At 50.3% G+C, this 26,038-nt stretch overlaps 1 protein-coding gene across 1 annotated transcript; it reads left to right on the top strand.

The window, feature by feature from the left end:
- The first annotated feature begins 10,523 nt into the window (after positions 1 to 10,523).
- On the top strand, positions 10,524 to 24,332 carry Hspb8 (heat shock protein family B (small) member 8). Its single transcript, XM_051161641.1, has 3 exons — positions 10,524 to 11,359; positions 17,822 to 17,885; positions 24,023 to 24,332. The coding sequence occupies exons 1-3, from the start codon at positions 10,993 to 10,995 to the stop codon at positions 24,180 to 24,182; spliced, it is 591 nt and encodes a 196-aa protein (XP_051017598.1). The 5' UTR covers positions 10,524 to 10,992; the 3' UTR covers positions 24,183 to 24,332.
- Positions 24,333 to 26,038: the final 1,706 nt, after the last annotated feature.

Genomic DNA, 26,038 nt, shown 5'->3' on the forward strand with positions numbered 1-26,038 from the left:
CAGCCCCCATGGCATTCCACCAGAGCTTTCCACCTGGGTCATTGAGTGCTATTATGGAGATACTGTGGGCTGTCCCCGCCTGTCCATCAAGGTGGAATGACAGTTGTACTTTACCACACCCGGGGCCAACCTGCACTCGCTTGACTCACACACAGTTTTTCTTTTCACCGTGCTTTCCTTTGCTTGGCCATAGAAACCTGTCCAATGCTCTCTCAAACTGCAACAAACACTGGGCCTCTTTGGCAATGGACTCTCTCTCACATCTAAACCTGAAATGAGCAACACCAACCACATCAAATAGAGTCACGTTGCTTAATAGTAAAGAGGTTACAAGAGGGCTGGGAAGATAGCTCACTCAATAAGTGCTTGCCACATAAGCCTGAAAGCATGCACATAAAAGACCAGGCATGGTGGTGTGTGCTTGTAACCCCAATAATTGGGGAGATGGGAGACAGGAGAATGCCCTGTGGCTTTCTGGCCAGTCAACCTTTCTTAGCTGGTGAGGCACAGATTCCCATAAGAGATACTGTCTCAAAAACTAAGGTGGACAGAGACTGCAGAATGACCCCCAAAGACACGAAGGTGTGTGTGTGTGTGTGTGTGTGTGTGTGTGTGCGCACATATACACACTTACACGCTCACACAGACCCCTGCAATGGGATGGAACTGGTGCACACACAGAAAAGTATGGCAGGTGACTAATTTTAGCCAGTGAGAAATGGGCAGAATCTTTACACAGGGTTCCTCTAAGAGAGATTCATCATGGGTTCTTCTTTCATTATCTCCCTGTTTATCTTTTATCAAGCTGGAATGTGGATGTGACGGCTGGAAGTCAAGCGCCTTCCTGTTTCATGACGTGGGAATGGACCAAGCACCTGAGTGACAGCTGCTAGTCTCAATCTCACAGGACTTTGCAGGCATCAGGCCAGCACTGGACAGTGACAAGAAATCAGCTTTTTGCCAGTTTTCACGAGTGGTCCTTTGTATGCATGTTGTTCACACACACACACACACACACACACACACACACACACACACACACACACACGACTAGGGTTGCCGCCCCCAAAATGAACCGTCTTGTTGGCACTCTTCTCCATCCCCACGCGTTCTCCCAGGCTCTCCTAGCCCCACCCCAAACACAAACTCTGAGAGGTTTCTCAGGCTGCACACTCCCAAGAGCTGTCACTCCCAGTCCCAAAAAAGAAATTTCCAAAGCAGTTGCCCAGTGTCATGATCACCAGCTGGTCAATCCTGATCCTGCTCTACCCTCAGAGGCTTCTGGGAGAGAAGCCCTACAGTTATAGAACTCCCAGCTCTCCTAAAGGACTCTGAGCCACTTCCTGAATGAGGGACTCACACACAGCCTGCATTACAACTGTCCCAAATGGAGAGCAATGGGCACCACTTTGCCAGACGAAACTCTTGTTAAAGGAGAAGACCGAACTCCTCTCCCAATGTGAGGGGCATTCATGTTGAGAGTGGCCTTTTGAATGGAGCCGAACCAACACAGGCAAAGGAACACAATCGAAGAGGCGGTCCATCGGAATCAGCTAGGTTAAGCTGCTGTAATGGATGAACCCCAAAGAACAAAAGTTTGTGTCTTGCCCATTGTGAGAGTGATGACTGTGATTGATAATCACAGCAAACAGCTCCCCTGGACTAGTCAATGCCTTAAAAGGCATTGACATTTCAATGAGCTGAATACAAAGTGTTCCCACAGGCTCACGCATTGGAGGACACAGTCCCCCAGCTCCTAGAGACGTTTGGGGAGGCTATTGACCCTTTAGAGGCTCAGCTGGTGGAAGCAGGTTCCCAAGTGAGTGTTATGGGTAGCCCCACTTCCTGCCGAGCTCTCTGTGCATGCTGCTGTGTGTCTTGTAGCAAGGAGCTGCAGCATGCTTTCTGCTGCCTCAGCCACAGTTACTCCAATGGCCATGACTGTACCCCTGAACTGTTAACCAAAACCAAGCTCTGTTCCCTTCCATTGCTTCTTTCCGCCAGGTAATGGGCCACAGCAACGAGAAGCCAGCTACCACAGGAGGAGGAACTGGAAATGCTTGATAAACCAGCCTAATGGCAACCACAACACATTTTATTAAACACTATGTGCCCGGTGCTAGTGACGCAGACATGAATGATCCCTCCTCCCTCCTACCACTTCCTGCTGATGGAGAGGGACATGGGGCATGTGAACACAGAATCAGAGGTGAAAATTAAATCCTCAGTTAGCGGCTGCAAACTAGACCAGCAGATGTGAGGGAATGTGGCAGCCAATGGTTAGGGAAGGTTCCCCTGAGTAAAAGAAATGTAAGTAAAGGTCCGAATGCTTTGGGAGACCGGGGAGAACACTGTTCCAGGCATCGGAAACAGAAGGAGCAAAGGCCTCAGGTGAGAATGTTCTTGACTCTTCTGTTTGAGAGACAGGAGGCCTCTGTGGTGGGAGAACTAAGAGCGTGGGAAACTCTACAGCTTAGAATCAAATGAGGATGGTAACCAAGACCTTGCTTGTTGCCGTCACAGAGCTTTCCGGCACTTGCAAACGTTTTAATGACCTGTTTGGTTGTCCCTTAAGACTAGTGAAAGCCAAGGCTCCTCCCTCCTCCAGCTAAGGGGAAGGAGTGGATGAGAAAAAAAAATGAGCGGGCCACACCCCCTCCTCCTTCTGTTTATTCCTCCTTAAGTGTTTATTGAGTGGCATGCCACGCTCCCGGTGGCCAGGTCTAAAATCCAAGTCAAACTTAGCTGAAAAAGCTTAGTTGGGTGAGCGTTAGACTGGAAATCCACATCAGGTGTTTGATGGGATCCTTCATGACTCTGGGTCCTTCCAGCAATTCCATCAGCGTTACCTGAACCACTACAAACACCCTCTGCTGGACTCCTGGGAGTGGTGCACCCATAATACTACTCCAGCGTGCCTGTGATGTCCCTAAGTCTGGATTCTCTTCATTTCCCAAACACTGTGGTTCTTTAGGCTACTCAGGATAAAGCCAAGTCAAGCTCCTGAATGGCCATGCCGCCAATGGCCTACCCTCCTAGTAGGCTCCACCTTTTAAAGAGTCCTCCATTTGCCAACAGCATCGTGATCTGGCAACCGATGCTATAACACATGGCACTCTCTAAGCCATAGTGATAATTACTGTTTTAGTGAATCAACAACAACAACAACAACAAAAAGCTGGCGATATTATTATCTCCATCTTACAGGAGACCAGATAAGATTCTCAGAGAAGCTCAGCCAGTCACCTAGGGCAGCAGAACAGACAAAATCGGAACATGTTTATTTAAGTTCCTTTATGGCCATTTACTGTTCATCGGCAGTGAAACCCAACACATGCACACACGCATACACATGCAGGCATATTGTTTTAAAAATTACAAGTATTATCTGTATTATCCATAGGCCCAGCTAGCAATCAATTAAGGCACAGACACTTATTATATTTTAAAATAGCCTTAGTTAACCTTAGTTAACCAGATATCAATCCTCTAAACTACCTCCCATAGTGGGGCAGGTAGGGGATCCCTGTCTCAATCCCATGCCATCTGTTTCCAATAACTTCTATCAAGCTACCGCCCATCCATAATCCCAAATACTTGCTAATGTTCTTTATCTGGGCTGGATTCTCCATCCACGCCGGCAGCCATGTGCTTCTCCTCCAGCTAACCCATGGAGGCCTTCCTCTCTTCACTTCAGGTCTCCTTCTCTCTCCTCTTGGCAGTCCTTTCTTCTTCCCAGAATTCCTCTCTCCTCCTACCCCCACCTATCTCCTGTCCTGCCCAGGTGGGATGACTTTTTATTAAGTAAAAGGTAAGTCACAGAGACAGTAAGCAGTAATTAGCATCAAAATACACCAGACCATCCCCCAGCACAGGCACACATGCACACACGCACACACACACACACACACCTGAAAACTGCTAACTGGTCTAGGTACCAATGTCCCGGATGCAGACTGTGCTGATTAATTTTTGTCAACTTGATGTAAGTTAGAGTCACCTCAATTGAGGCATTGCCTCCGTCTGGCTGGCCCGTGAGCGAGTCTGTGGGGTGTATTTTGATTAATAGTTTATGTGAGAGGATGTAGGCAGGTGGATGGTCCTGGATTGTATAAGAAAGGGGGCTGAGGCAGCCATGGAGAGCAAGCCAGGGAGCAGAATTCCTCCATGGCCTCTGCATCAGCTCCTACCTCGATGTTGTTGCTGCTTGGTGCTGGACTGCGACCTGTCAATCAAATAAATGCTCTCCTCCACAGTCCAGTGCTCTATCACAGGAGCATAAGCAAATCAGACCAGAGAGTAAATACTAAGCATTGTGGAAGAGGGGCTTAAAACAAGATGGGGTACCTGAGCATCCAGCATCTCCCCGTCTCTATGAGTGGTGGCAGGGTCGAGTGCTTCTACTCATGCAGCGGAGAGATGCTACCTCACACTAAGGACACATGCCTGCATCGGGCGCTTGTCTGACCCACCTCACGCCACTGCCTAGCTCCTCAATCTCAGTGTTTTCCTGGTGTCATTTGTTCTACTGGAAGAAGGTTCCAGAAAATCCAGTCCTGGGAGAAAGAGGAAGATAGGGGCTGTCAACCTAAAGGTCACCTGTGGCTGCTAGGTGTGGCTGGGATTGGAGGGCTGGGATCTGGCTGGGCATGGGGCATGGGGGAGGGGCAGGTGGCATGGCCTCAGTGCACAGACCAAAGCCATCTGGGCTTGACATTATGTAAACTCGGTTTGAGAACCCACAAGTGGGTCTCAGCTTCCTCACCTGTAAAATGGAGGCTGTTTGGAAACCTTCCATTCCATCTACCCATTGTGGATATTTCAGTAAATTTCCATGTGCTGTGACTTGCACATTCTTGTGGGGGCAGGGCAAACTAGACTCAGCTGACGATGCTCCCACCAGCTGCTCACACGGGCTCTGCTGTCATTCTTAAGAGCCCTGGATGGGAACAGGGCCCCTAAGCACGCTGCTTTCCTGAGGTGTGGGAGCTGTAGAGTCTGTTAGTGTCATCTGTAAAGGGTCTGAGAAAGTGAGGCGAGAGAGGGTAGACCCAGGTCCCCTGGACCTATAGTCTCGGTTAAGGCTGGAGAGCCCCAGAAACCACCTGAGAGAGTTCTGAGCCCCTGGGGTTATGGTGGAGCAGGAGGAAAAACTCTCATCAGACACCAGTGCCTTTGAGCGATCCTCCCTGAGTCTCTGGTGATGATGAGGAGGTTACAGAATTGGAAGAGTTGGGGAGGCGGGGGCTCAGTGTCACAGGAGAGGGAGAACCCAAGTCTCATTGCAGTTACAAAGGACACACACGTGGCTGCGGGGCATTGTCCCCACCAATACCTGTGTGACTACAGCCCACTGCCCCTCCAGGGCCCCAGGGCTGGAATGCATGAGGTCACCGGCCGCGCAACTGTCGCTGTGGAAGAGAACGGTGGGGGGGCCCGGGGGTGGAACGGGGAACGAGAGGGCAGGTGGGTGAGACGGGGCGCCGAGGCCGGGGATCGAACAGCCTGAACAGACACAGGACAGAAGCACACACACGCACACACACACAGCCACACGGGCAGACACACGCACAACACACACATCACAGACACGCACACCACACACACACAGCCACAGCACAGACACACGCACACACACACACATACACGGTCACATACACACTCACACACACACACAAGCCACACGGTCACAGACACACGCACACACACACACAGCCACACGTGGCACATACACCGCACACACACCACATCCACACGTCACGACCACACGCACACACACACACATCCACACGTTCACATACACACTCACACACACACACATCCACCACGTTCACATACACACTCACACACACACACATCACACGTTCACATACCACACCCACAACACACCACACACACATCCACACGTTCACATACACACTCACACACACACACATCCACACGTTCACATACACACTCACACACACACACATCCACACGTTCACATACACACTCACACACACACACATCCACACGTTCACATACACACTCACACACACACACATCCACACGTTCACATACACACTCACACACACACACATCCACACGTTCACATACACACCACACACACACATCCACACGTTCACATACACACTCACACACACACACATCCACACGTTCACATACACACTCACACACACACACATCCACACGTTCACATACATACACACACACACACACATCCACACGTTCACATACACACTCACACACACACACATCCACACGTTCACATACACACACACACACACATCCACACGTTCACATACACACTCACACACACACACATCCACACGTTCACATACATACGCACACACTCATATACACACAAGATCACATACATATTCACACACATATACACACGCCTATACACAGACACACACACATATATACATACACTCACATTACACTCACACACACATATACACACTCACACACATAGACACACACACACACACACACACACACACACACACACACACACACACACACTCCCTCCTAGGGTCTCTCCTTCTCTGGAAGAAACAGCCCAGGCCTCCTCTCTGAGTCCTGATACCATGTTTTTATCTGGTTGATGATGGCCCATGGTGTTTACCCATCACTTTCCCCACATGTCATCTTTTTTCTGACAGGTGGCTCAGTCAGCAGGCATAGCAGCTGCCTTGCTTCTCAGTTTCCCCAGGCAGGAAGCCGGCCTGACTCAGGGATGCAGCAAGAACCCAGACAAGGACACCAGGGGTACAGAGGGCCACAGGGCACGGCCTGGGTAATACCATCCCTTTGTGGTTATTGTAAGTGACCCGAATACCACCAGCTGTGTGACCTGAAGGAGGTGGCTTCACCTCTCTGGACTATGATGAATAAAAATGAAGCTGAGCGTGGTGACACAGAGCTATAACACCAGCGCTAAGAAGGCGAAGGCAAGAAGATAGCAAATTGCGGGCTGGTCCAAGCCACATAGAAAGGCTTGGACCCAAACGAGCAAACAGAAAACCTGCTGACCTAGAGCCTGGTATATGGTCAGTGCTGCATAAACATGAGCCAAGACTCTGATTTCAGGGAGCACAAAAGCCGGGTCAAAGCCAAAGGCCTAGGTTGGAGTCCCAGCTCTGTCACTTAAGGACACACATAGAGTTGGGCAAGTTGGCGCATGCCTCGGTTCTCCATCTATAAAACTGAGACAATCACAGTCCCTTCCTTGCAGGTTTTTGGGAGGGTTAGATGAGTGGGCAGGTAAATGCAAAGTTCCAAGGGCAGAAGGTGGCACCTGGCAAGAGCCCAGTGAATCGCAAGTACTCGGCTATTTCTGTCTTCTAGCCACACGGCCCCTCAGCCTTAAGAAGAGAATGCAAGGGGCGCTATCCAGGTGGTAGAATGCTGGCCTAGCACCCAGCAAGCCTTGGGGTTCCTTTCCAGACCTCTGTAGTCACCAGCATTTATGAGAGCGACGTAAGAAGGGTCAGGAGTTCAAGATTGACATCTGCTATATAAGGAACTCAAGGTTTGAGGGGGGGAGGGAAGGAAGGGAGGGAGGGGGAGGGGGAGAGGGGGAGGGAGGGAGAAGGGGGAGAGGGAGGGAGGAGCAAGGGAGGGGGAGAGGGAGAGAGGGAGGGAGGGAGGGAGGAGGGGAGAAAGGGGAGGGGGAGAGACGGGGAGGGGGTAGGGAGGGAGAGAGGCAGGGAGAGAGGGAGGGGGAGAGAAAGGGAGGGAGGGAGGCAGAGACAGAGACAGAGAAACAGAGAGGGGAGGGCAGGTGCAGGCCATGATGGAGGCCCAAGCTTTCCCCCTTTCTGGTTCTAGGCAGAAGGGTCTTCTAGAAGTTTTCAAAGAGGTTGTACAAAGAGGTCTGGGAGGGGAAGCAGAAAGCCTTTAAAGTGCACATCCTCTGAACACTCATCCATAAATCAATACAGTCCGGCAGCACGTAAACACACATTACAACGCCCACCCGAATCCACACACACTCAGCCCGAGACCCACGCTGCCCCCACCCCATGCCACCCACTGAAGAGCCTCATGCCAGCCCCCGCCTGTCCCCAGGCAGAGACAGATTTCTCCCTGTTCATCACACAGGGTGACTCTTCCTCAAACCTAGCTGCAGGCTCACGAGGCCCCTCCCAGCTGCGGCTGATGCCCAGCCATGATGTCAGCTTAAGTCTTCTGGCAGGATGAGCTCATCCCGCATCCATCGCATCAAGGCCACCCAGTTACTGGGAGACACGTGATTCCCGCACAGAGGGAGCATCTCCCTCCTGGAGAGAAAGCCAGGGGTCTCAGTCCACCCACTCCGTACAGATCTAAGCTTCCAAACAACCAGCTTTTCTACCAGGGCTTCTGCCACACCACATCTGAGCTCTCCACCTATTTCTCTACCTGAAAAATGGGGTGATAAGAATAAACAGTGTTGTGAACCGAGACTGGAACCCCAAACCCAAGGCACCTGTAGGCTAACAGAAGATTTCTAAATTCAATCTCCGAGCAATATGGAGAAGCGGAGGGTTCTAGAAATGGTTCTTCCTGAATCTGGGGTCTCAGAACTTCCCACCTGGTGAAGAGTGTGTCTAGATACCTATCATTACTCAGAACGCAAATATAAACCCAGCCTTGAGGTGCTGGCCGGGAGACCAGCCTGCTCAGGAGGCTGAAGCGGGAATTCACAAGTTCAAGGCCAGCCTAGGCTGAGAGTAAGGTCAAGGCCAGGCTAGGGAGATTAATGAGATGCTATTTGAAGATGAAAATAAAAAAGGTAAAAAGGTTTCTCTACCCTACCTGCTTACATGAACCCACTTACAAACATTTCATATATACATATATATATAAAATCATAAATATATAATATGCATGTACATAACACACACAAACTAAAGGTTAGGAGCCCCACATGAGGAATAGCATAGTAGGGCAACAGTTACACTGAAAAAGAACACCACGCGAAGGTTGTATTAGGTGACGAGGAGGGATAGAGTGGAGACAAGAGGACACACGAGTCATGACAGAGGTTAGAGAGCAAATCCCCTGTTCCAGGTTCAACCCCATCACAGATTATTTTTGGTTTGGTTTTGTTCTGTGCAGTGGATCTGTGAATAAAGACGTAAGTGATAGATGTAAGTGTAAAACAGGAATTGAGCGCCCAGGGCACGGGCGTTCTGTGTACAGAGAGAGGCTCACTGAGATGGAGAGCATTTGGGACCGGGCAGGGCCTTCGATGGCTTCCTTAAACCAGCTGTGTGATGCCCTTATTTGCAAATCCATCACAACAAATGATTTTATAGGAGGAGGAGGGTTAGGATGCATGTTTTCCAGCATGTATAAGGCTGTATTCTGTCTCCAATGCCACAGTCAAATAAATAATAAATAAATAAAATGTTTCTGATGACCTATGACTGCTCTCCTGCCATGAATGGAACTGCCTTAGGGTCCAAAGCTATTAGTGTGTGGAGCGAGAGGGAGGGGGAGGGTTCCACAGGCTAATCCTTACAACACACTTAAGAGCAAACATTATGCAACTGATAAATTGTAAGTTGAAAGCCTAAAAGCACAGACCCTTCTGCGGCGTGCATGACGTCATGCATTCCTGATGACACATCCCCCTTGTAGGCTCCTCTCCTGCTGGTTTCACACAGGTGGGGAAACAGGCAGCTCAGGCATGCCTGGGAGTAATGTTAGGGTTAGGCTGACAGAAACTTCTCCCTTGACCAGACTCCTCCTCGAGGGCCAGGAGTGCATTTTCTTGTCCAGGTTTTAACAAGAACTTGTCAGTGTAGCCACAACCCCCACAGCTCCAAAATCACACACCCCCCTCCCCCCCCCCCCCCTTGCTGATCAGTTGCTTATCCTCCCCTAGTTTTCAAGTGAGGTCTGGTCACCCCAGTCTGTCCTTACAGGAATCCAGTTAGCTCAGTTTATCCGGAATTCCCTCTAATTCCCTCAGTCATTTCCCCATCCGTTGACCCCCATTCTGCCTCCAAGCTATAAATCCCCAAATGGCTCTGGCTGTGTTGGGAGTTGAGCCCAGTCTCTTTTCTCACCCCAAGATCTACCTATCCCAATAGACTCTCTACTTGACAATGTCCCTCTTTAAAATAACTTAAAGTGTCGTTTAAAAAAAAAAAAATCATGGTTTGTTGCTGTTAGTCGGTCTCAGGCGTTTGAGGCTGTAGGACCATACTGTAAGTGGCGGTTCCATAGACTTCTCAATCCAATGAGTGGGTCCCCAGGGTGGGAGGCAAGATAGAACATGCTCTGAGGATGGTATTTCCAGAGTGTGACCTGAGCCCTCAGCCAGGCAGAGGGTTATTAATAGTCTGGCTTTAGTGCCCTGCGGGACACTAGTGCCTGGAGTGGACGCTGCTGGAGGCAGAGGGAGGGCGGGGCGGAGCAGAGGAGGGGGAGGAGAGAGTGCCTGAGAGGCTGGCTGGACTCCGACGCCACAGCCCCTCCCAGCTCCCCACCCCCTCTCAGAACCCAGTTGTTCTCTCAGCGGATTCTCAGGGGCTGGTTCATCACCTTTGAATACTCCTGTGACAGGAGGCGCTTGCAAAACCCGCCCCCAGCCCCCAGCAGCAAATAAATAGAAGGCTTCCAGCCCAGAAGCCAGGAGAAGTTTCTAGGCGCGCGTCCCTGAGGTTTATTAAACTCCTGGCTGTGCTCAAGACTTCAGCAGGCTTTGGCTGGGAGCCTGTACAGGCTGGGAGGACAGTGGCTGGCTGACAGCCTGGTACGGTGGGACAGAGAGAGAGAGAGAGAGGCCCTCTGCGATTCTCCTGGGCCCGCTTAGAGGGAGTCACCTTTGTGAGCCAGGACCCCAGCTCCATGGTTGGGCTTGTGGCTAAGAGAAGATCATCATTTTCTGAAGTGGAGGACTAAACTCTGAAAACCACCTCAAGCCACATCACCTTTGGGTAGGTGGCTCTGTCTCTCTGAGCCTCTGTTTCCCCTCTAAGCTCAGCGGACACCATGGCTGATGGGCAATTGCCGTTCCCGTGCCCCTACCCAAGCCGCTTGCGCCGGGACCCCTTCCGGGACTCACCGCTCTCTTCCCGCCTGCTGGACGATGGCTTTGGCATGGACCCCTTCCCAGATGACTTGACAGCCCCTTGGCCTGAGTGGGCTTTGCCTCGGCTCTCCTCTGCCTGGCCCGGAACCCTGAGGTCCGGCATGGTGCCCCGAGGGCCTACAGCCACAGCCAGGTTTGGCGTGCCTCCTGAGGGCAGGAACCCCCCACCCTTCCCTGGGGAGCCCTGGAAAGTGTGTGTCAACGTGCACAGCTTCAAGCCGGAAGAGCTGATGGTAAAGACCAAGGATGGATACGTGGAAGTGTCAGGTGAGTGAGGGGCTGACAGGGTAGGGCATCCGTGTGTGTGTGCACGCGCACGTGCGCACGTGCGTACTCAGCTCAGAAAGAACTTCAGTGGAAAAGACCTGTGACAGACAACATGGCACAGGTGACTTCAGAGCTCAGGAATGCAACCCACAATGTTATCTTTAGAGACAGTGAGTACTTCCCAATGGGTGACTGTCAAAAGAGTCTGAATGTGACCCACTAGCTGAGGTCCTGGGGCCCTGTGCTATGTACCTGAGAACTGGCAGAAGCCAGGCTGGACGTTTTGACGTGGCCAATTTAATGTAAAGAATAGACGGGTGCATTTAGGACTTCTGAAGACACAGAAAGAGGGGTTGCCACATTCCAGAGCCACAGAGGGACACAGGGGCTAGAGGGGCAGGCAGGCTCTAGTGCTGAGTCGCCATGCTATCACCAGCCGAGAAAACTTAGGGTGTGAGCAACGCAGCTCCTAACCTTGGTGAAGAGCTGTCTGCCAGGCACTGCCGAACCATGGCCCCAGCATCAGGTCGCATCTTTGCTGATAGAACCAGAGGATGTGGCTTGTGTGTCCATCTCTCCCCCTTTGGACTTTAGGACAGACAAGTTAACATTATTTGTTCAAGGTAGCAAAGAGTTCGAACCCAGGCTGCCTTAGGAGTTGAGAGATGGAAGACAAATATTTATTATTTATTTAAGCCAAGTTTCTAAGCTAAAATAAAAAAAAAAAAAACTTTCAATTAAAAAACTCACAACAAAATAACCTCATCACCACCACTACCACCACCACCAACCACAACAAAAACACTTAAAAATTAATTTCCCTCCATCCTTCATCCCACGGCTGTCTATTCTCAATTTGCAGCTGTGGAGGCCTTGTCCTGGGTCATACAATGAGTCAGCAAATGGACCAGGGCAGAGCTTAGGCCTGGCCACAGCGATAGGCCCAGGGCTTTCCTTGCTCCCATTGCACTCTGGGAGAAAGACTACAAAAGGGGAGGGGGGAAGATGGAGGAGAAAAGAAGCTTGGCCCCTGGTAAGCTTAGGCCTCAGCAAAGCTTTCTTCTGCCTCCCTCCCAATTAACAGGCCATTAAAAAGAGCTTGTTCTTGGCAGAAACTTGACAGCCAAAAAAATCAATAACAGCCCTGCCTTACGCTCGGGCTGTGCAGGGACAAGCCCCAGCAGTGTTCAAGGAGAGGCGGGGTTGGGGGGGGTGAGGGAGTGGGGCTGTAAACATCAAATGGTGTGGGTGTGGGTGTGGTGGGGCAGGCACACTAGGGCACGTGCTGAAGAGGGTGTGGGTGGGCTCTGGGCATTGGCTGGTGAGCCAACACTGGTTCTGCCACTCACTAACAGGCTATTTATTTATGTATTTATTTTGGCTATCTTGTTCCTTTTTCTGGGAATCGAGGTCCCCATGGGTCCTCAGGATGGATTGTGGGAGCTTCCAACACGTTAACAGTTTGTCTTTGTGAACGGCAGCGCAGCGATGGCCATAGTATGGGCACATGGCGGAGGTCCCAGCAGTAATAAATGATAAATGCCTTTTGAACCCTGGGTTGAAATTCCAGCGCTACTGTGTGGTAGCCAAATGGTTGCAAACTTTTCACTGCTCTGAGCCTCAGTTTCCCCGTTTGTGAAGCGGGGAATTTGATCATTCCTGTTACACAAGGGTAATGGGAAGAAGTAGTAAATGCAGACAACATATCCAGAGTGACTGTAAAATGGAGTTAATGGTGCATCCTGCAGACTGAGCTCATCATCACCCTGCCTTTGTTCTGTTTTAATTATGGGTGTTTAATCCAGAGGCTTCCAGACCGCCCACACCCTGTAGTCTTGTCTTCATCCTCATTTGAAGGTACTCCTTAACAGTTGGAGCTTGGCAACCACAAGCTGAGATCTCAGTCAAGGGCCGTAGTGATCTGGGGGCTTGAGGTGTGTCAAGGAGCCTCGATGTCTCCGTCTGTGAAATGGGAACGCTGGAAACTAAGACAAAAGATGAACCCTCTGCATACACAGCTGACTTGTGACCCCAGCTATACAGACTCCAGACCCACTGAGAGTGTGCGCAAAAGTTTTCTTCCATGAAAGGGGTTTAAAGACTAAGATCTGGGGCTCCCTGCAAACACAACCACAAAAAGGAAGCCGGGGAACAGAGCCAGTGTCCCAGCTACACTGTGAACAAGACCCTGTCCTCCCACAAGCAGTTTAGGCCAGTCCAAGTAGGCTGGCTTACTGGCTACTCACAATGGTTTTTTGGGGAGTGTGGGTAGGTTTGTAACCCCACCCCTACCCATTTTACAGAGAGTGAAACTGAGTGCTAGGGAGTCTAACTCACCAGCATGACCAACCACCTGCTTCCTCTTTGGCGGTGTCTAATATTTAAAACCAGACCCGCCTGGAGGTTCCTTGGCTGATTCTAGCTCTGACTGGGAACCTGCTTAGATGCCCCACTCCCATCCTTCCGCCCCTGCTCCAAGGCTCCTCTAAGAAAGAAAGGGGTTGAGCCAGATCTGCTTCCTGGTGTCTGGGGAATGGAGGAAAGGCTATTATGAGTTTCTGATGATGGCGGATGAGCCAAAACCGTGACTAAGCCGCCTCCTGGTTGCAGGGCTTCTCGTAGCCTCCCCTTGCACCCTTGTCCATGTGGTTTACAGATCTGAGACACAGCCCTTTCTGATCTGAGCATGTGTGAATACCTCGTTCCAGGGAGGTGTTTGAAAAACGTGGGTTCATGATCTCCATCACGAGTGCGTCACCTTCCCCGACCCCTACCCTGCAGCCTCCAGCCAAGAATGATCTTTCCAAGGGTTACTGGGGCAGGCTTTGACTAAGGAAATAAAGCCTGGAAAGGTTTTTGTCTTGGTCCCATGATCTCTGCCCTGCCTGGAAACAACACCTTTCTTTGATGGGTTTGATCACGTTAACACCACACAGCACACACACACACACACAGAGAGCACACACACACAAATGCACAGATCATACACAGACCAGTGTATGGAGAGACATCACAGCTATGCTGTTCTGGAATGGCAGAGAAGACCTTTCTGTACAGTCATCTTCTCTTCCTTCTATGCACAAAAACAAAGCACTTCAATGGTATAAGTCGTAAGAAAGCAAGCTAATAAATGAAGACATGTATACATGCAAATGACATGCAAATGAAGTACCAGGATGACCCACCTTTTATTCTTGGAGTTTTTCTTGCTCAGAGACCCTCCCCCTAGCCTGCACCCCATTTTCAGAGCATGGCCAACGATCTTTAGACGTCTGAGGAGCCCCACATACCCAGTCATCAACATGAACAACAGGGTTCACACTTGAGGTTTGCAAGGGCTGTGTGGCTCATCACTCCATTGCTTTGCCTGCTGCTCCAGTTAGGTAGTTTTCACAGCAGTTTAGAAAAGAGTAAGTAGAGGCCCAGAGAAGGGTAGGACAGAGTCAGGAAATTTCTAAACAAGGCTTGACATCTGGCTCTCGGGACTCTCCCACTCTTCACTTCTGAATCTTTGCTCCATCATTTGTGAGGTGTTCCGGCCCCAGGCACATCACCTGACCAGTCGGTGTTGGGGGTAGGGGGTGTGGCCACAGATTTACCAAGGCTCTCTGTGTCTCAGCTTCTCAGTCCACACAGTGGTGGTAACAGAGCCCCTGCTTATAGGAGTTGCCATAAGTAAGCTGCTGGGAACAGAGACTGACGCTGAGTCCAGACTACACAGGCACCCCTCAGCTTACTATGGAATGAGCGCTCCACAGACCCCATCATAAACGCAAAGGAACCCAAGTTGAAGATACAGCCAGTGCGCCTGACCTACCAAATGTCATGGCGAAGCCCTGCCTCTCTGAAACTGACCTACTGTTAGGCAAAATTATCCCACACCACACTGACTCTATTACAAAGCATTGACCATCTCACGTCATCTATTGAACAGATGCAAAACAGCAGCCTGGTAGACAGAGTGGAGAAGAGTAAATTCAAAGACTGTGAGTTGATCGTGTCTGCTGAGCTGTCACTCCTTCATTATCTTCACTGTTGCCTCTAGCACTTACAAGGCCAGCAGAAGGAGGGCAGGGTGAAAAAGAGCTGAGTCAGAGGCCCTGGCCCATCCCCAGGAGAAGCAGGCTCCTCGGAGGCCCAGGCCTCAGGGAGGGGACCAGAGAGCAGACCACGCTCTTGTGACCACAGGCCCAGGCTGGTGCAGGGCAGTTGACTGTCACAGAGTTGAACAGAATGACCTCTCTCTTGGCTGATAGCAAGTCCACAGAACAGTGGATTCTGGCCAGTATACCTTTCCTCCTTCTAGTGGGAGAACAAAGAGTATGGTTTTCCTAAGGACCGTGCAGCAATGTAGTCAGGCCTTTAGAAGGTCGCAAGCTTGGCTCAAATCCCAGAAGTCACTGGGCTTGGTGTGAAGGTCTAGCTGTGAGAAATTTTCATGCAGAGAGGAGGCTCCCATTGTTGGAAGCCTCGTCAGTGCAGAAAAGTAAAAGGCGGGCCACATAAGCCATTATGGAGTCTTGGAGTGGAATATTATGCAGCCGTTAAAAGTTAAAAGGTCCCGAGTTCCAATCCTCAGGACCCACATAAAAGCTAAGCACATAAAACCCACAGCAGCCTGAGCACTGGGGAGGCAAAGGCAGGATGATTCTGGGTACTATCCGACCAGCCAGTATAGACCAATTGGTGAGCTCCAGGTTCTGTGAGAGACCCTGCCTCAAATTCTAAGGTGGAGGCCCCCATCAAGATGGCTCAGCAGGTTAAAAAGCACCATCTACATTCAACAACACCCCCAGGGGGTGGAGGTGGGAGAGGCTCACAAGGTAGAGATGAACAGACTCCTGCAAGCTGTCCTCTGATCTCCGTGGCATGTGACCCATACCAAGCACACAAGATAAATAAATTAAAATGCAATAAAACAATAAGATAGATAAGCAAATAAAAAAGTCAACATTATCCTGCACCCCTCAACCTGCACATGCTCTCGGGTGGCCGTGTGCGCACACGCGCACACACACACACACACACACACACACACACACAATCTATTAAAGAGTATTTGGGGAAAATGGAAAAGCAATCATGTCTTAGTCTGATGAGAACAGATTTCCAGCCAGTGCACAGAGCGATCCCTTTGGTACAATGTCTGATGTATGGCTGTATTCTAGAAAACCCATACGTTTCTAAGAACATTCTTTTATATCTGGAGATGTAAACACTTTATTCATGACGGCCTCTGGGGGAATGGGACCATGGGTGATTGTGCTTTTTATACATTTATTTCCTACACTTTCTAACATACATTATGCATTATCTTGTAATCAGAAAGTGCTATTAAAGGAATGATTAATGGTACAAAGTATTACTCACGCAATCACCTGTAAATGATGAGTTTAAGACAATTTGGACCTCTGAACGGTACTGTAATCCTCCTAGGTATTTATAGTTTGTTTTCTGAAGCTCCCAGGAAGGCCTCCTACATGTGAATGTGGCGCCTGGGCTCTGGAATGTGGCTTTGGAACCGAGTGGGAAGTGCAGAGGACAGGTGTACAGGATGGCTGAGCCGGGCACTAATCCTGTTTGTTTAACGAGAAATTGAAGACACTGTACTTTAAAAGGAGGAAGAGGAGGAGGAGGAAGAGGAGGAGGAGGAGAGTCGAAAAGATTACACTTTGCTGTGTGAACTGCAGTGTAAAAGCCAGCTTGGTCCCCAGCCTTCCTGTAATTTCATCTTTCCAATTTCAGTAATGGAGAGAAGGACTCCTATGGAGGGGGGCTGGTAGAAACCCACACTCCGTTTCTGAGGACCTCCCCCACCCCCACTTAGGAGAGACTGGGCGTGTCCAGCAAGTTGGAAGCATTATTTCCAGCCTGTCCTTTCAAGGTGTCACAGAAGGCTCACTACAAATCTGAGGACAGAGGGGCAAGAGGCCACAGCATTTGGCCCTGATCCAGTGAGAATTGATCCAAGCCCAGAGCAGCCATGCACTTTCTGGGTGGCCTTGAACCCACTATGGGACCTCAGTCTACACTTCAGTAACAACAGGAGAAGAGCTGCTCTGCAGAGCCAGGGAAGGAAGCCAGGTGGCCAAGAAGTCCCACCTGTGGCTTCCTCCTACCTCCTTGATGGATCTGTGATGCTATCTCCGGGAACCTGCAGGCAGGCTACTGGGTAGGGGTTAAGTGGGAGGCTGGAAGCTAGGGAACAGGTGTCCCAGTTGAGCAAACCATCTTCAAAGTCCTCTTTCCTGCCAACTATATTAGCTCATCTTCACCCCGCCTGGGAGGTGGCCTTGAGTCTCTATGCCAAACAAAGTCCTGAGGCTCAAAGCCCGAACTCCACACCACCACTGTGCTACATAGGAATACAAGAGCACAGCAAGATTTGAATTCAAGCCCCATATCCCAAACAATGCCCAAGGGATGCAGATTCTAACACATGGTGATGCACTTGTCTTCCAGGCAAGCACGAAGAGAAGCAGCAGGAAGGCGGTATTGTCTCCAAGAACTTCACCAAGAAAATACAGTAAGTAGCCTTGCAGGGTAGACCGAGGGGCAGGCATTGTGGGCGTAACTCAACCTTCTGGGGAGACACACCTGGGCAAACAATCGAACTCTCATACCTAAAGGGGAGAAGCTGTCAGAGTAAACCTGCAATAGGGCACCTCAAATAGGGGGTTAGCGTGTCATCTCATCAGCTCAGTGCCCTGTGAGGAGGGCATTGACCCCATCAGGGAACAGAAAAGCAAAACGATTCATCCATCTTACACTGAGAACCGTAATGCTTGACCACCCAGGAGGCATAGACAGAGAGCCTATCACCATCAAAGTGAGACCCACGCACCTCTGGCCTCCTAGTTATTCTAATAGGATCGTGTGTGTATGTGTGTGTGTGTGTGTGTGTGTCTGTGTGTGTGTGTGTGTATGTTGCATGCGTATGTACATGTTATGGGAGTACATTGACTCTTGTGCTCATAGATGCCAGAGGCAGATGTAGGATGCCCTGCCCTATCGCTCCTCCACCTTATTCCCTTGAGACAGGGTCTCTCACTGAACCTGGTACTGGGCTAGTAGCCAGGAATTCCATGCCAGTCTGTCCCCCACAGCACTGGGGTGGCAAGCATACATTGGCATCCCTGCTGGGAATTTGAACTCAGATCCTCATGCTTGCACAGTCTTGCTCATGGATCCTCTCTACGCTCCCTCTGATTGGCTACCTTCCACTACAGCTAAGACAATACCTCGAAAGATTGATTCAAACTGTTGTCTGGTTCCCTGAGATCACTCCCACCAGCCACGGAGCTTCAGAGGCTGAGACACGTCTCTAAAGGAAGGACCAGTGTGCCTTAAGCGAGGGAATCTTGTTAGCTTCTGCCTTGTGAGAGCAGTAAGCAGGCAACCAAGCTGAACTGATGAAGCATGGCCAAGTGCCCTAAATGGCAGTCTCTGTAGGGAGAGAAGGCTCAGTGGAGGATGCTGGCTGCGTTAGAGGCTCAGGTGCCTGTCACACTGTCTTTCTGATCAGCATCACTCACTAAGTGCATTTCTGGCCCTGAGGTCTTTCTCAGCCATCACTGCCTCGACCTCTGCAGTGAAGGTATACAACAGGAAGAGGGTGTATTGCAAACCACCCTCCGGGTATTCTGGAGGAAGTAAATTTCCAGTAGATGAAAGGGCACAGGCCAGGCACACACCTTTAACCTCAGCACTCACTTGGGAGGCAGAGGCAGGCGGGATCACTGTGCATTCGAGGCCAGCCAGGTCTACAAAGTGAGTCCAGGACAGCCAAGGCTACACAGAGAAACCCTGTCTTGAAAAACAAAACAAAAACAATAGAAAGGGCTGATAGTAAGGATTTATCATGGGTCCCCAAACAGGTCTCTGACCTTTCCTCCTCTGTTAAAGGGACACTGCTTCAGTATCCTTGCAGGCAATGGCAGAGGTTCCTAGGGGGCCTTGTACTGGCAGTTTTCTGCCACGATTCTCATGATTGTGTCTGAGCTCCACACCAGCCCTGGCAAAGATGCCCTGTGGCAGGGAGAATGGCAGTGGCTGAATTCCGAGGTGTCTTTCATCGTTGGCTGTGAGTCTGCATCTCAGACCCCACAGGCTTGTGCACTTCTTTCCTGACCCCACCCCTGGCAGTCCTCATGGTTCTTGGGAGCCCGTGGAAACTTCCTGATAAGGCAACAACCAGCCCGTTTCTTCTTATATTCACTGGCTGGCCTGAATCCGTGACCTTCACCTCTTCCCCAGCTCAGCCTCCAGATCAAACAGAACTGAGAGACATGGAAGAGAGAGCTCGGACGTGCCCTTCCAGAGGCTCAGACCCAGACTCAGGACAGAATCACAAACAGGGCAGAGCTGAGGAAAAAAAGATCCACCAGGGAACAGAGTGAATCAATTGTCTTCACAAATGTCCAGGAAATGACAGTGGTGCAGAGAGTAAGAGCATTTGCACTGTAAGCACGAGGGGGGAGAAGAGAGAGAGAGAGAGAGAGAGAGAGAGAAGAGAAGAGAGAGATGTGAGAGAGAGATGTGTGTGAGAGAGAGAGATGTGAGAGAGAGAGGGAGAAGGAGAGACAGAGAGGGAGGGAGAGAGAGAGAGGGAGGGGAGGGAGGGAGGGAGGAAGGTCCAAAGCTGGGCATGGTAGTTCATACCTGTAATCCCAGAACTCTGAAGGCTGAGACAGGAATAGTGTCAAAAGTTAGAGACCGACCTAGGCTACATAGGCTGTTTAGGGCTACATAGGAGACCCTGTCTCAAACAAAGGGAAACACGTCTGCTTCCTGTGGATTTCCCCACCTCAGAGGCCACACGAGAAGCAAAGTGGCTGTCTGGGAATTAAGTGACGGGATGAAAATGCCTGAGGTTGCTGAAGATAGCAATGACTAATCAGCTGCTGGTGGGTGAGCTGTTTACACACTGACAGGCTGGGGGCACTGCACTCCATCTCCCCCTCCCACCTCCACATCCCAGCTGAGTCTACTGGATGGTGCTGCCTGCATCAGGCTCCTCCCCCACTTAATCAATCCACTCTGCAACCTCCTTCTCTGAGGACCAAACAAGTTGACAACCAAGACTGAGCCTCACTCAGTGTCCCTGGGGCCAACCAAACCTCCTTCCATCCCAATGACTGGAGGTCCCCAGGGTCTCCCTCCATCAGCCCAGCCATGCATCCATCCATTGTAAATGGTCAGTGCCCAGCTGTGCCACTTACTTTTTCAGTATTTTGACTCTTAGTCCTGGTATAGAGAACCCCCATATTAAGATAAAATTAATGAGTCACTTAGAGAGACTTGGGTCGCTACTCTGAGCTTGCATCCCATCGCACATGGGGCTACCTAATTAGAGGGATGGGGTAAAGTGTTTGGGCGTGGGGACTAATATTATTAAGACTCCTCAGGGACAGAGTCATGGCTCTGGCAGATGGGAGACATCAAGGCATAGGGCTGGAGACTGAGCAGGCTCTGGGAAACCTGGTTGCCTTTCCCAGGAGAAGCCCCAGTCTACAGAGCACAGAAGTATTTCTTTAGCCAAGTCTGGGGTCCTTTGAGAACCCCATCTATGCAGAATGCTACAGAAAATGCCTTAGGCTTGGATGTGCATCCCAGAGGCCTGTTTGTGATGGGTAAAAGAGGTTTTGGAGGTGCCTAATAGGTTGGAGGCGGGCCGGTTTTTGCCCCTTGCTTGGAGGAGGAAACAGGAAACAGGATGCAGGAAGCGAGCAGGGAGAATGCTCAGCACAGCACATGTTTTCCTGGTCTCACATCTCCCCGGGTATCTATCTGGTCAACCCTTGGTTGACATCTGTGACATGCCAGTGGCCTCATTATGAGGTCTACAGGCTTAACCCTATTAAATCACTAGAAGAATCCCATTGAGTCAGATTAGTAAGCTCGCCTTGTCCACGAAGGAGTTGAAGTTTGAAAGGGTGGGTGATAGAATTGAAGCTCTGGTACAGTATAGACTATTAGAAGGCCTGGAAGAAGAGAGGAGAAATCTGACCACGTTGATGGAGCTGGGGAACATAAGGCTAAGTGATATAGACCAGACGCCGGAAGAAGGACAACGCTGCAGCGTTTCGCTTCTCTGTGGATGCTAAAATAACCAAGCTCTTCAAGGAAAAGAGTAGGATGTGGCCGAGATGAAATGGAACGAGGGAGTTGGGATCCGGAGAGGGAGCTCAGTCAGTTCAGTGCTTGCCACACAGGAGGACCCACGCCAGAGCCACAGAGCCCACGAAGAAACCACAGTGTGTTCATAATCCTGGGCAAGGGGAGGCAAAGGCATGAGGTTCCCCTGGGATTTGCTGACCAGACAACCTAGCCTAATCAGGGAGTCCCAGATCCCTTAGTAGATCCCGTCGATGATTAATAATAATAATAATAATAATAATAATAATAATAATAATAATAATAGACAAACTGGGCAGTTCCTGAGGAACAATACACATGGTTGACTCCTGACCTCCACATGCTTGTGTACACACATGTGATCATGCCCACATGAAGACACACACATACACACACACTTAGATAAGGCAGCGATCTGTCATTACAACTGTCTCTAAAAGAAAAGAGATAGAATCTGAACACAGGTCTCTCTCCACCTTTACAGCCCTGGATCAAGGGGTCTCAGATCACAGCGTTCACATACCATCCTTCTGTTCTTAGGCTCATGAACTCCCATTTCTGTCCCGTCGTCACCAGCTTAAGGCTTTTCCAACCGCTAAGACTGGCTCACTTTCAATAGTTAAATTTTCGCCACTAACCCGAATCCCGAACGAAGGCACCTGTGAGGGAAATAAACTCAGAGACGCTAACTCTGGCCCAGTTCTAACTAGGTAAGGTCGGATACCCTGGGGCCCAAGTTTCGGGAAAGGGAAAAGCGTTAGTGAAGCGCCCTAGAGGTGGCTAGGGTATTTAACACTCAGTGGGGGGCCATCATTCAGATGCAAATGAAAGCCTGGGGAAGAGCTTAACCTTTTCGCAGCTTACTGCTGAGAGACCCCCCACTGTCTCTAGGCGGTTTCTCCCTAGTAGCAATTCATCCTTCTGGGCCATCAGGAAGGTCTTTGAGGCTCTGTCACATATTTGGGCAACTTGCCTTTAAATACCTACAACGGTCAGGGTACCAACAGGCAGGGCCAGTGACTTCAAGGCATCCTCACAATGCCCAACTGACCCCAGGACACTAGGAAGTAGGACCGGAGAGGCCAGGTCAGCAGCTCATCCTGATGGTTGGGGAAGCTTCATAAAGTAACACAGGTCTGCTTGCCTGTGAGCTCCAAGGTATTGCACCAGGTGTCCGCTGGCTGGCTCGCAAATGGTTAAAGAGAATCGGCCCATCCCTGGGCAGTGGGAGGGGCAGTGGGAGGGGCAGTGGGAGGGGCAGTGGGAGAGAGGCCCGCTGCAAGGCTTTGTCTTTGCGCTTCCAAAGTTTGGCTTGGCAGCTATCCGAGCCCTCCGGAGCACCTTTGTTGATCTTAATAGTTCCGATTTGGCATGGTGGCTTTGGGTGGATGTGGCTCATGGGGCTTTGGGCTTCTGAAGACCGGAAATGACTCCCCCACCTCCCGCCCCCCAATGCTGCTCACAATCAGGGGTGGGCAGATCATTCCCTGCATGTACAATAGGCAGAGGTAGTGGGGCCTGCGGGAAGGCCTATGGTGACCAAAGCACCTGGCTTCACTGCCCTTTCCTTACATGAGAGGTGCCAGGGGAGGCAGGAGAACATGCTGTTTGGAGCCCAGGATTTCAGTTCTGAGTCTATCTGAGTCTGTGCCAAGTGTGCAGCCTTGAGCCAATCAACTAACTACCCCAGAGTCTCAGCATCGTTGTCTGTGAAGAGGAAACAGTAACAGAACCTTCTTGGTGGGATTCTTAGCCACTGAATGTTGAGATAGCCCCGGAACATTGAAAACGCTCAGAGGGTCATGGGTTTTCGTACCCTCAATAATAATGGCATCAACACGCCATCACAGCTTCAAGTTTGTTAAAGAAGTCATATACCAGGCAGCTTCATTCACTCCCGATAATAAGGGAAAAAATATTTTAATCCTTAGAGCTGGGTGTGGTGACACATCCCTCAGGAGGTCCAGGAGTTAAGGTCAGTGTCTCCTCCCACCTCTCAAATCCTTATGAAAAGTAGGATAGCCATTTGACAACAGAGGTCCCATCTTTGATGCGTTCTGACTTCCTATCTGACTCCCCCCACTTCTCCTCCCAAGTCACATTATCTGTGAAACAGAAGCTTAGACGCCTGTTATTCACTGGGTTAGACGCTTAAAAGATGGCAACATGAGGCCTGAATTCAGATCCGGGCACCTTCGTAAAAGCCAGGTGTGACACCGCACGTCTATAACCAGAGGTGGAAAGATGGGGTGCCAGGTGGATCCATGAAGCTCATTGGCTAATTAGCCCTCACTAATACAACAGACTTCAGGTTTAGTGAGAGACCCTGTCTCAAGATGGCGAACGATCGGGGGAGGGGCGGGGAAGATGCCTGACACCAAGCTCTAATGGTGGACAATGCACGTGCGCTCACATGCACACACGTACTCACACCATACACGCATGTAAATGAATATTTTCTTTCCAATGGACACAATAGTCTCAGCTATATTAAAAAAACAGTGCTCGTGTGTTTTGTCCTCCTAGGCTTCCTGCGGAAGTGGATCCGGTGACGGTGTTTGCCTCTCTTTCCCCAGAGGGTCTACTGATCATCGAGGCTCCCCAAGTCCCTCCTTACTCACCCTTTGGAGAGAGCAGCTTCAGCAACGAGCTTCCTCAAGACAACCAGGAAGTCACCTGCTCCTAAGACTTCAGCCTTGGTCCTTCTTTGTTCCTGTCTCCCCAGTCCCAGGGATTCTCTGATTTGAGGGCACACTACTTTAGCAGCACTCAGATTTAAGGCGGCTCGACGTTGAGGGATGGGAGGGAGAACGGAGCGACCACAGAGTCTCTGGATAACGTAGTAATAGGTTTCTCCATGGGAGGGGACACGCAATGGGCGAGCCTTGCTTGGTTGCTCTTCGCCTTGTTCGGGTGAAGACACCACACAGGCTATTGCTGCAAAACAAGCGAATGGGGACTGAATGTTTTGTGTTACATTTTTTACCTTGCAGCTAATGCAAGAGTTGATTTTCTCTGGGGACCTTCCCATTCCCCAGGTCCCTGCTCTAGGCCTCCCCACTTAATATGTGGTTTAGTTGATGGGGCTCACTGGCCCACCGCAATGTGTTTCTAATCTCTTTGCCCAGGAGAGGTTATAGGCAGGTCTTATGTCCCCATATGGGATTTATCCATCAGCCACACAAAACAGTGCCTTTTGCCCCTTACCCAGATATATGCAGCATGACCCCATGGCTCTCAAAACTATCAACACCAAGGACTCTGGGAGCCCTTCAGTTAATTCTCTGGCTTAGGTTGCCCTTTTTTGTGTCCCCTGTGTCCAAGTCAGATTTTTACAGAGAGCTGTCTTCAAGCAGCTCTACCAGGAACCAAGCAAAGGCCGGGCAGCCTGACGTGCGGGCTAGTGGTATCGTGTATGTGGGGGTGAGGGGGGGATGTGTGTGTCTTTGTTGTGTGAATTGTGCTGGTGTTTAAGAGGGGGGAATAACAGTAAATAGTAATAATGACAACAATAAAGGAGCTGATGTTCTTAGCCTAGTGTGCTTCATTTAACGAGAAGCTAAATTTAACAAGAAACTAAATACTAAATAACAAGAAGTAGAATACACACTATCAGGAGTGTAATGGCTTCAAGTGACAATTCCTGAGTGACTAGCGGGCTAGCCAGTATAAACGCTTTCAGCCAAGTCCACACAAAGTGTAGGTGTGCCCGCAGAGCTGTATCCGCAGCTCTAGTGTCCGTATTTCTCTTCTGCCCTTTGTGATGACTACATGGTCATAGTCTGTCCTCTTGGTCACTACACAGCCGGCGACTGTTACAGGTGTCTTCTCCTCCCATGTGACAATGTAGGGGAGGGGAAAGCTTTCTTTGTGTGGTCTCCCATTTACCAGAAGTCCAGAAAACGCCTTCTCTAATGTTCTTGGCCTACACTGGGTCGCATATGTCTGTCTGGAGGCCAATTCCTGGCCCAAGAGAACGGAATGATGTCATAGCTACTTTTCGAATGGCTATGATAAGTTATTCTGACAAAAGCAACTTAAGAAAGGGAAGACTTCCTTTGGCTCACAGGTGAAGGGTACCATCCAAGCATCCCCTTCTCCCCCAGTCAGGTTTGCTTAGTGCTTTCCTGCAGCAACAGAAATCAAGCTGGGACAGTGACTCTGAATCCTTGCTAGGCTTTTAGACACCCCTAGCTAGGGCTAGGCAATTGCACATGTTTAATCCTACCAGGACCCTATGAGCTAGGTCCAAGTCTTATCTCCCGCTCTACAGATGGGGAAACTGAGGCCTAGAAAGATGAAATGCACCACCCAAGTCACACACCTGGCAAGCAGTGGCCTCAGGCAGCGCAGGACATTCACGGAGCCACTCTCCACTCTTCCCTGCAGAGCAAAAGAGAAGCTGTAGTGAGTGGGTCGGTCTCTAACATTGCACACGGGGGCTTTGTGTGGCTGACCAGAGGAGAGTCAGTCAAGTCAGGGCTGGGGAATCAGGCACAATGTTAAGACTTGAACAAACAGGGGTGGGGTGCATGAAGCACA

This window comes from Acomys russatus, chromosome 19 (genome assembly GCF_903995435.1).
Source record: "Acomys russatus chromosome 19, mAcoRus1.1, whole genome shotgun sequence".
NCBI classification, from domain to species: Eukaryota; Metazoa; Chordata; class Mammalia; order Rodentia; family Muridae; genus Acomys; species Acomys russatus.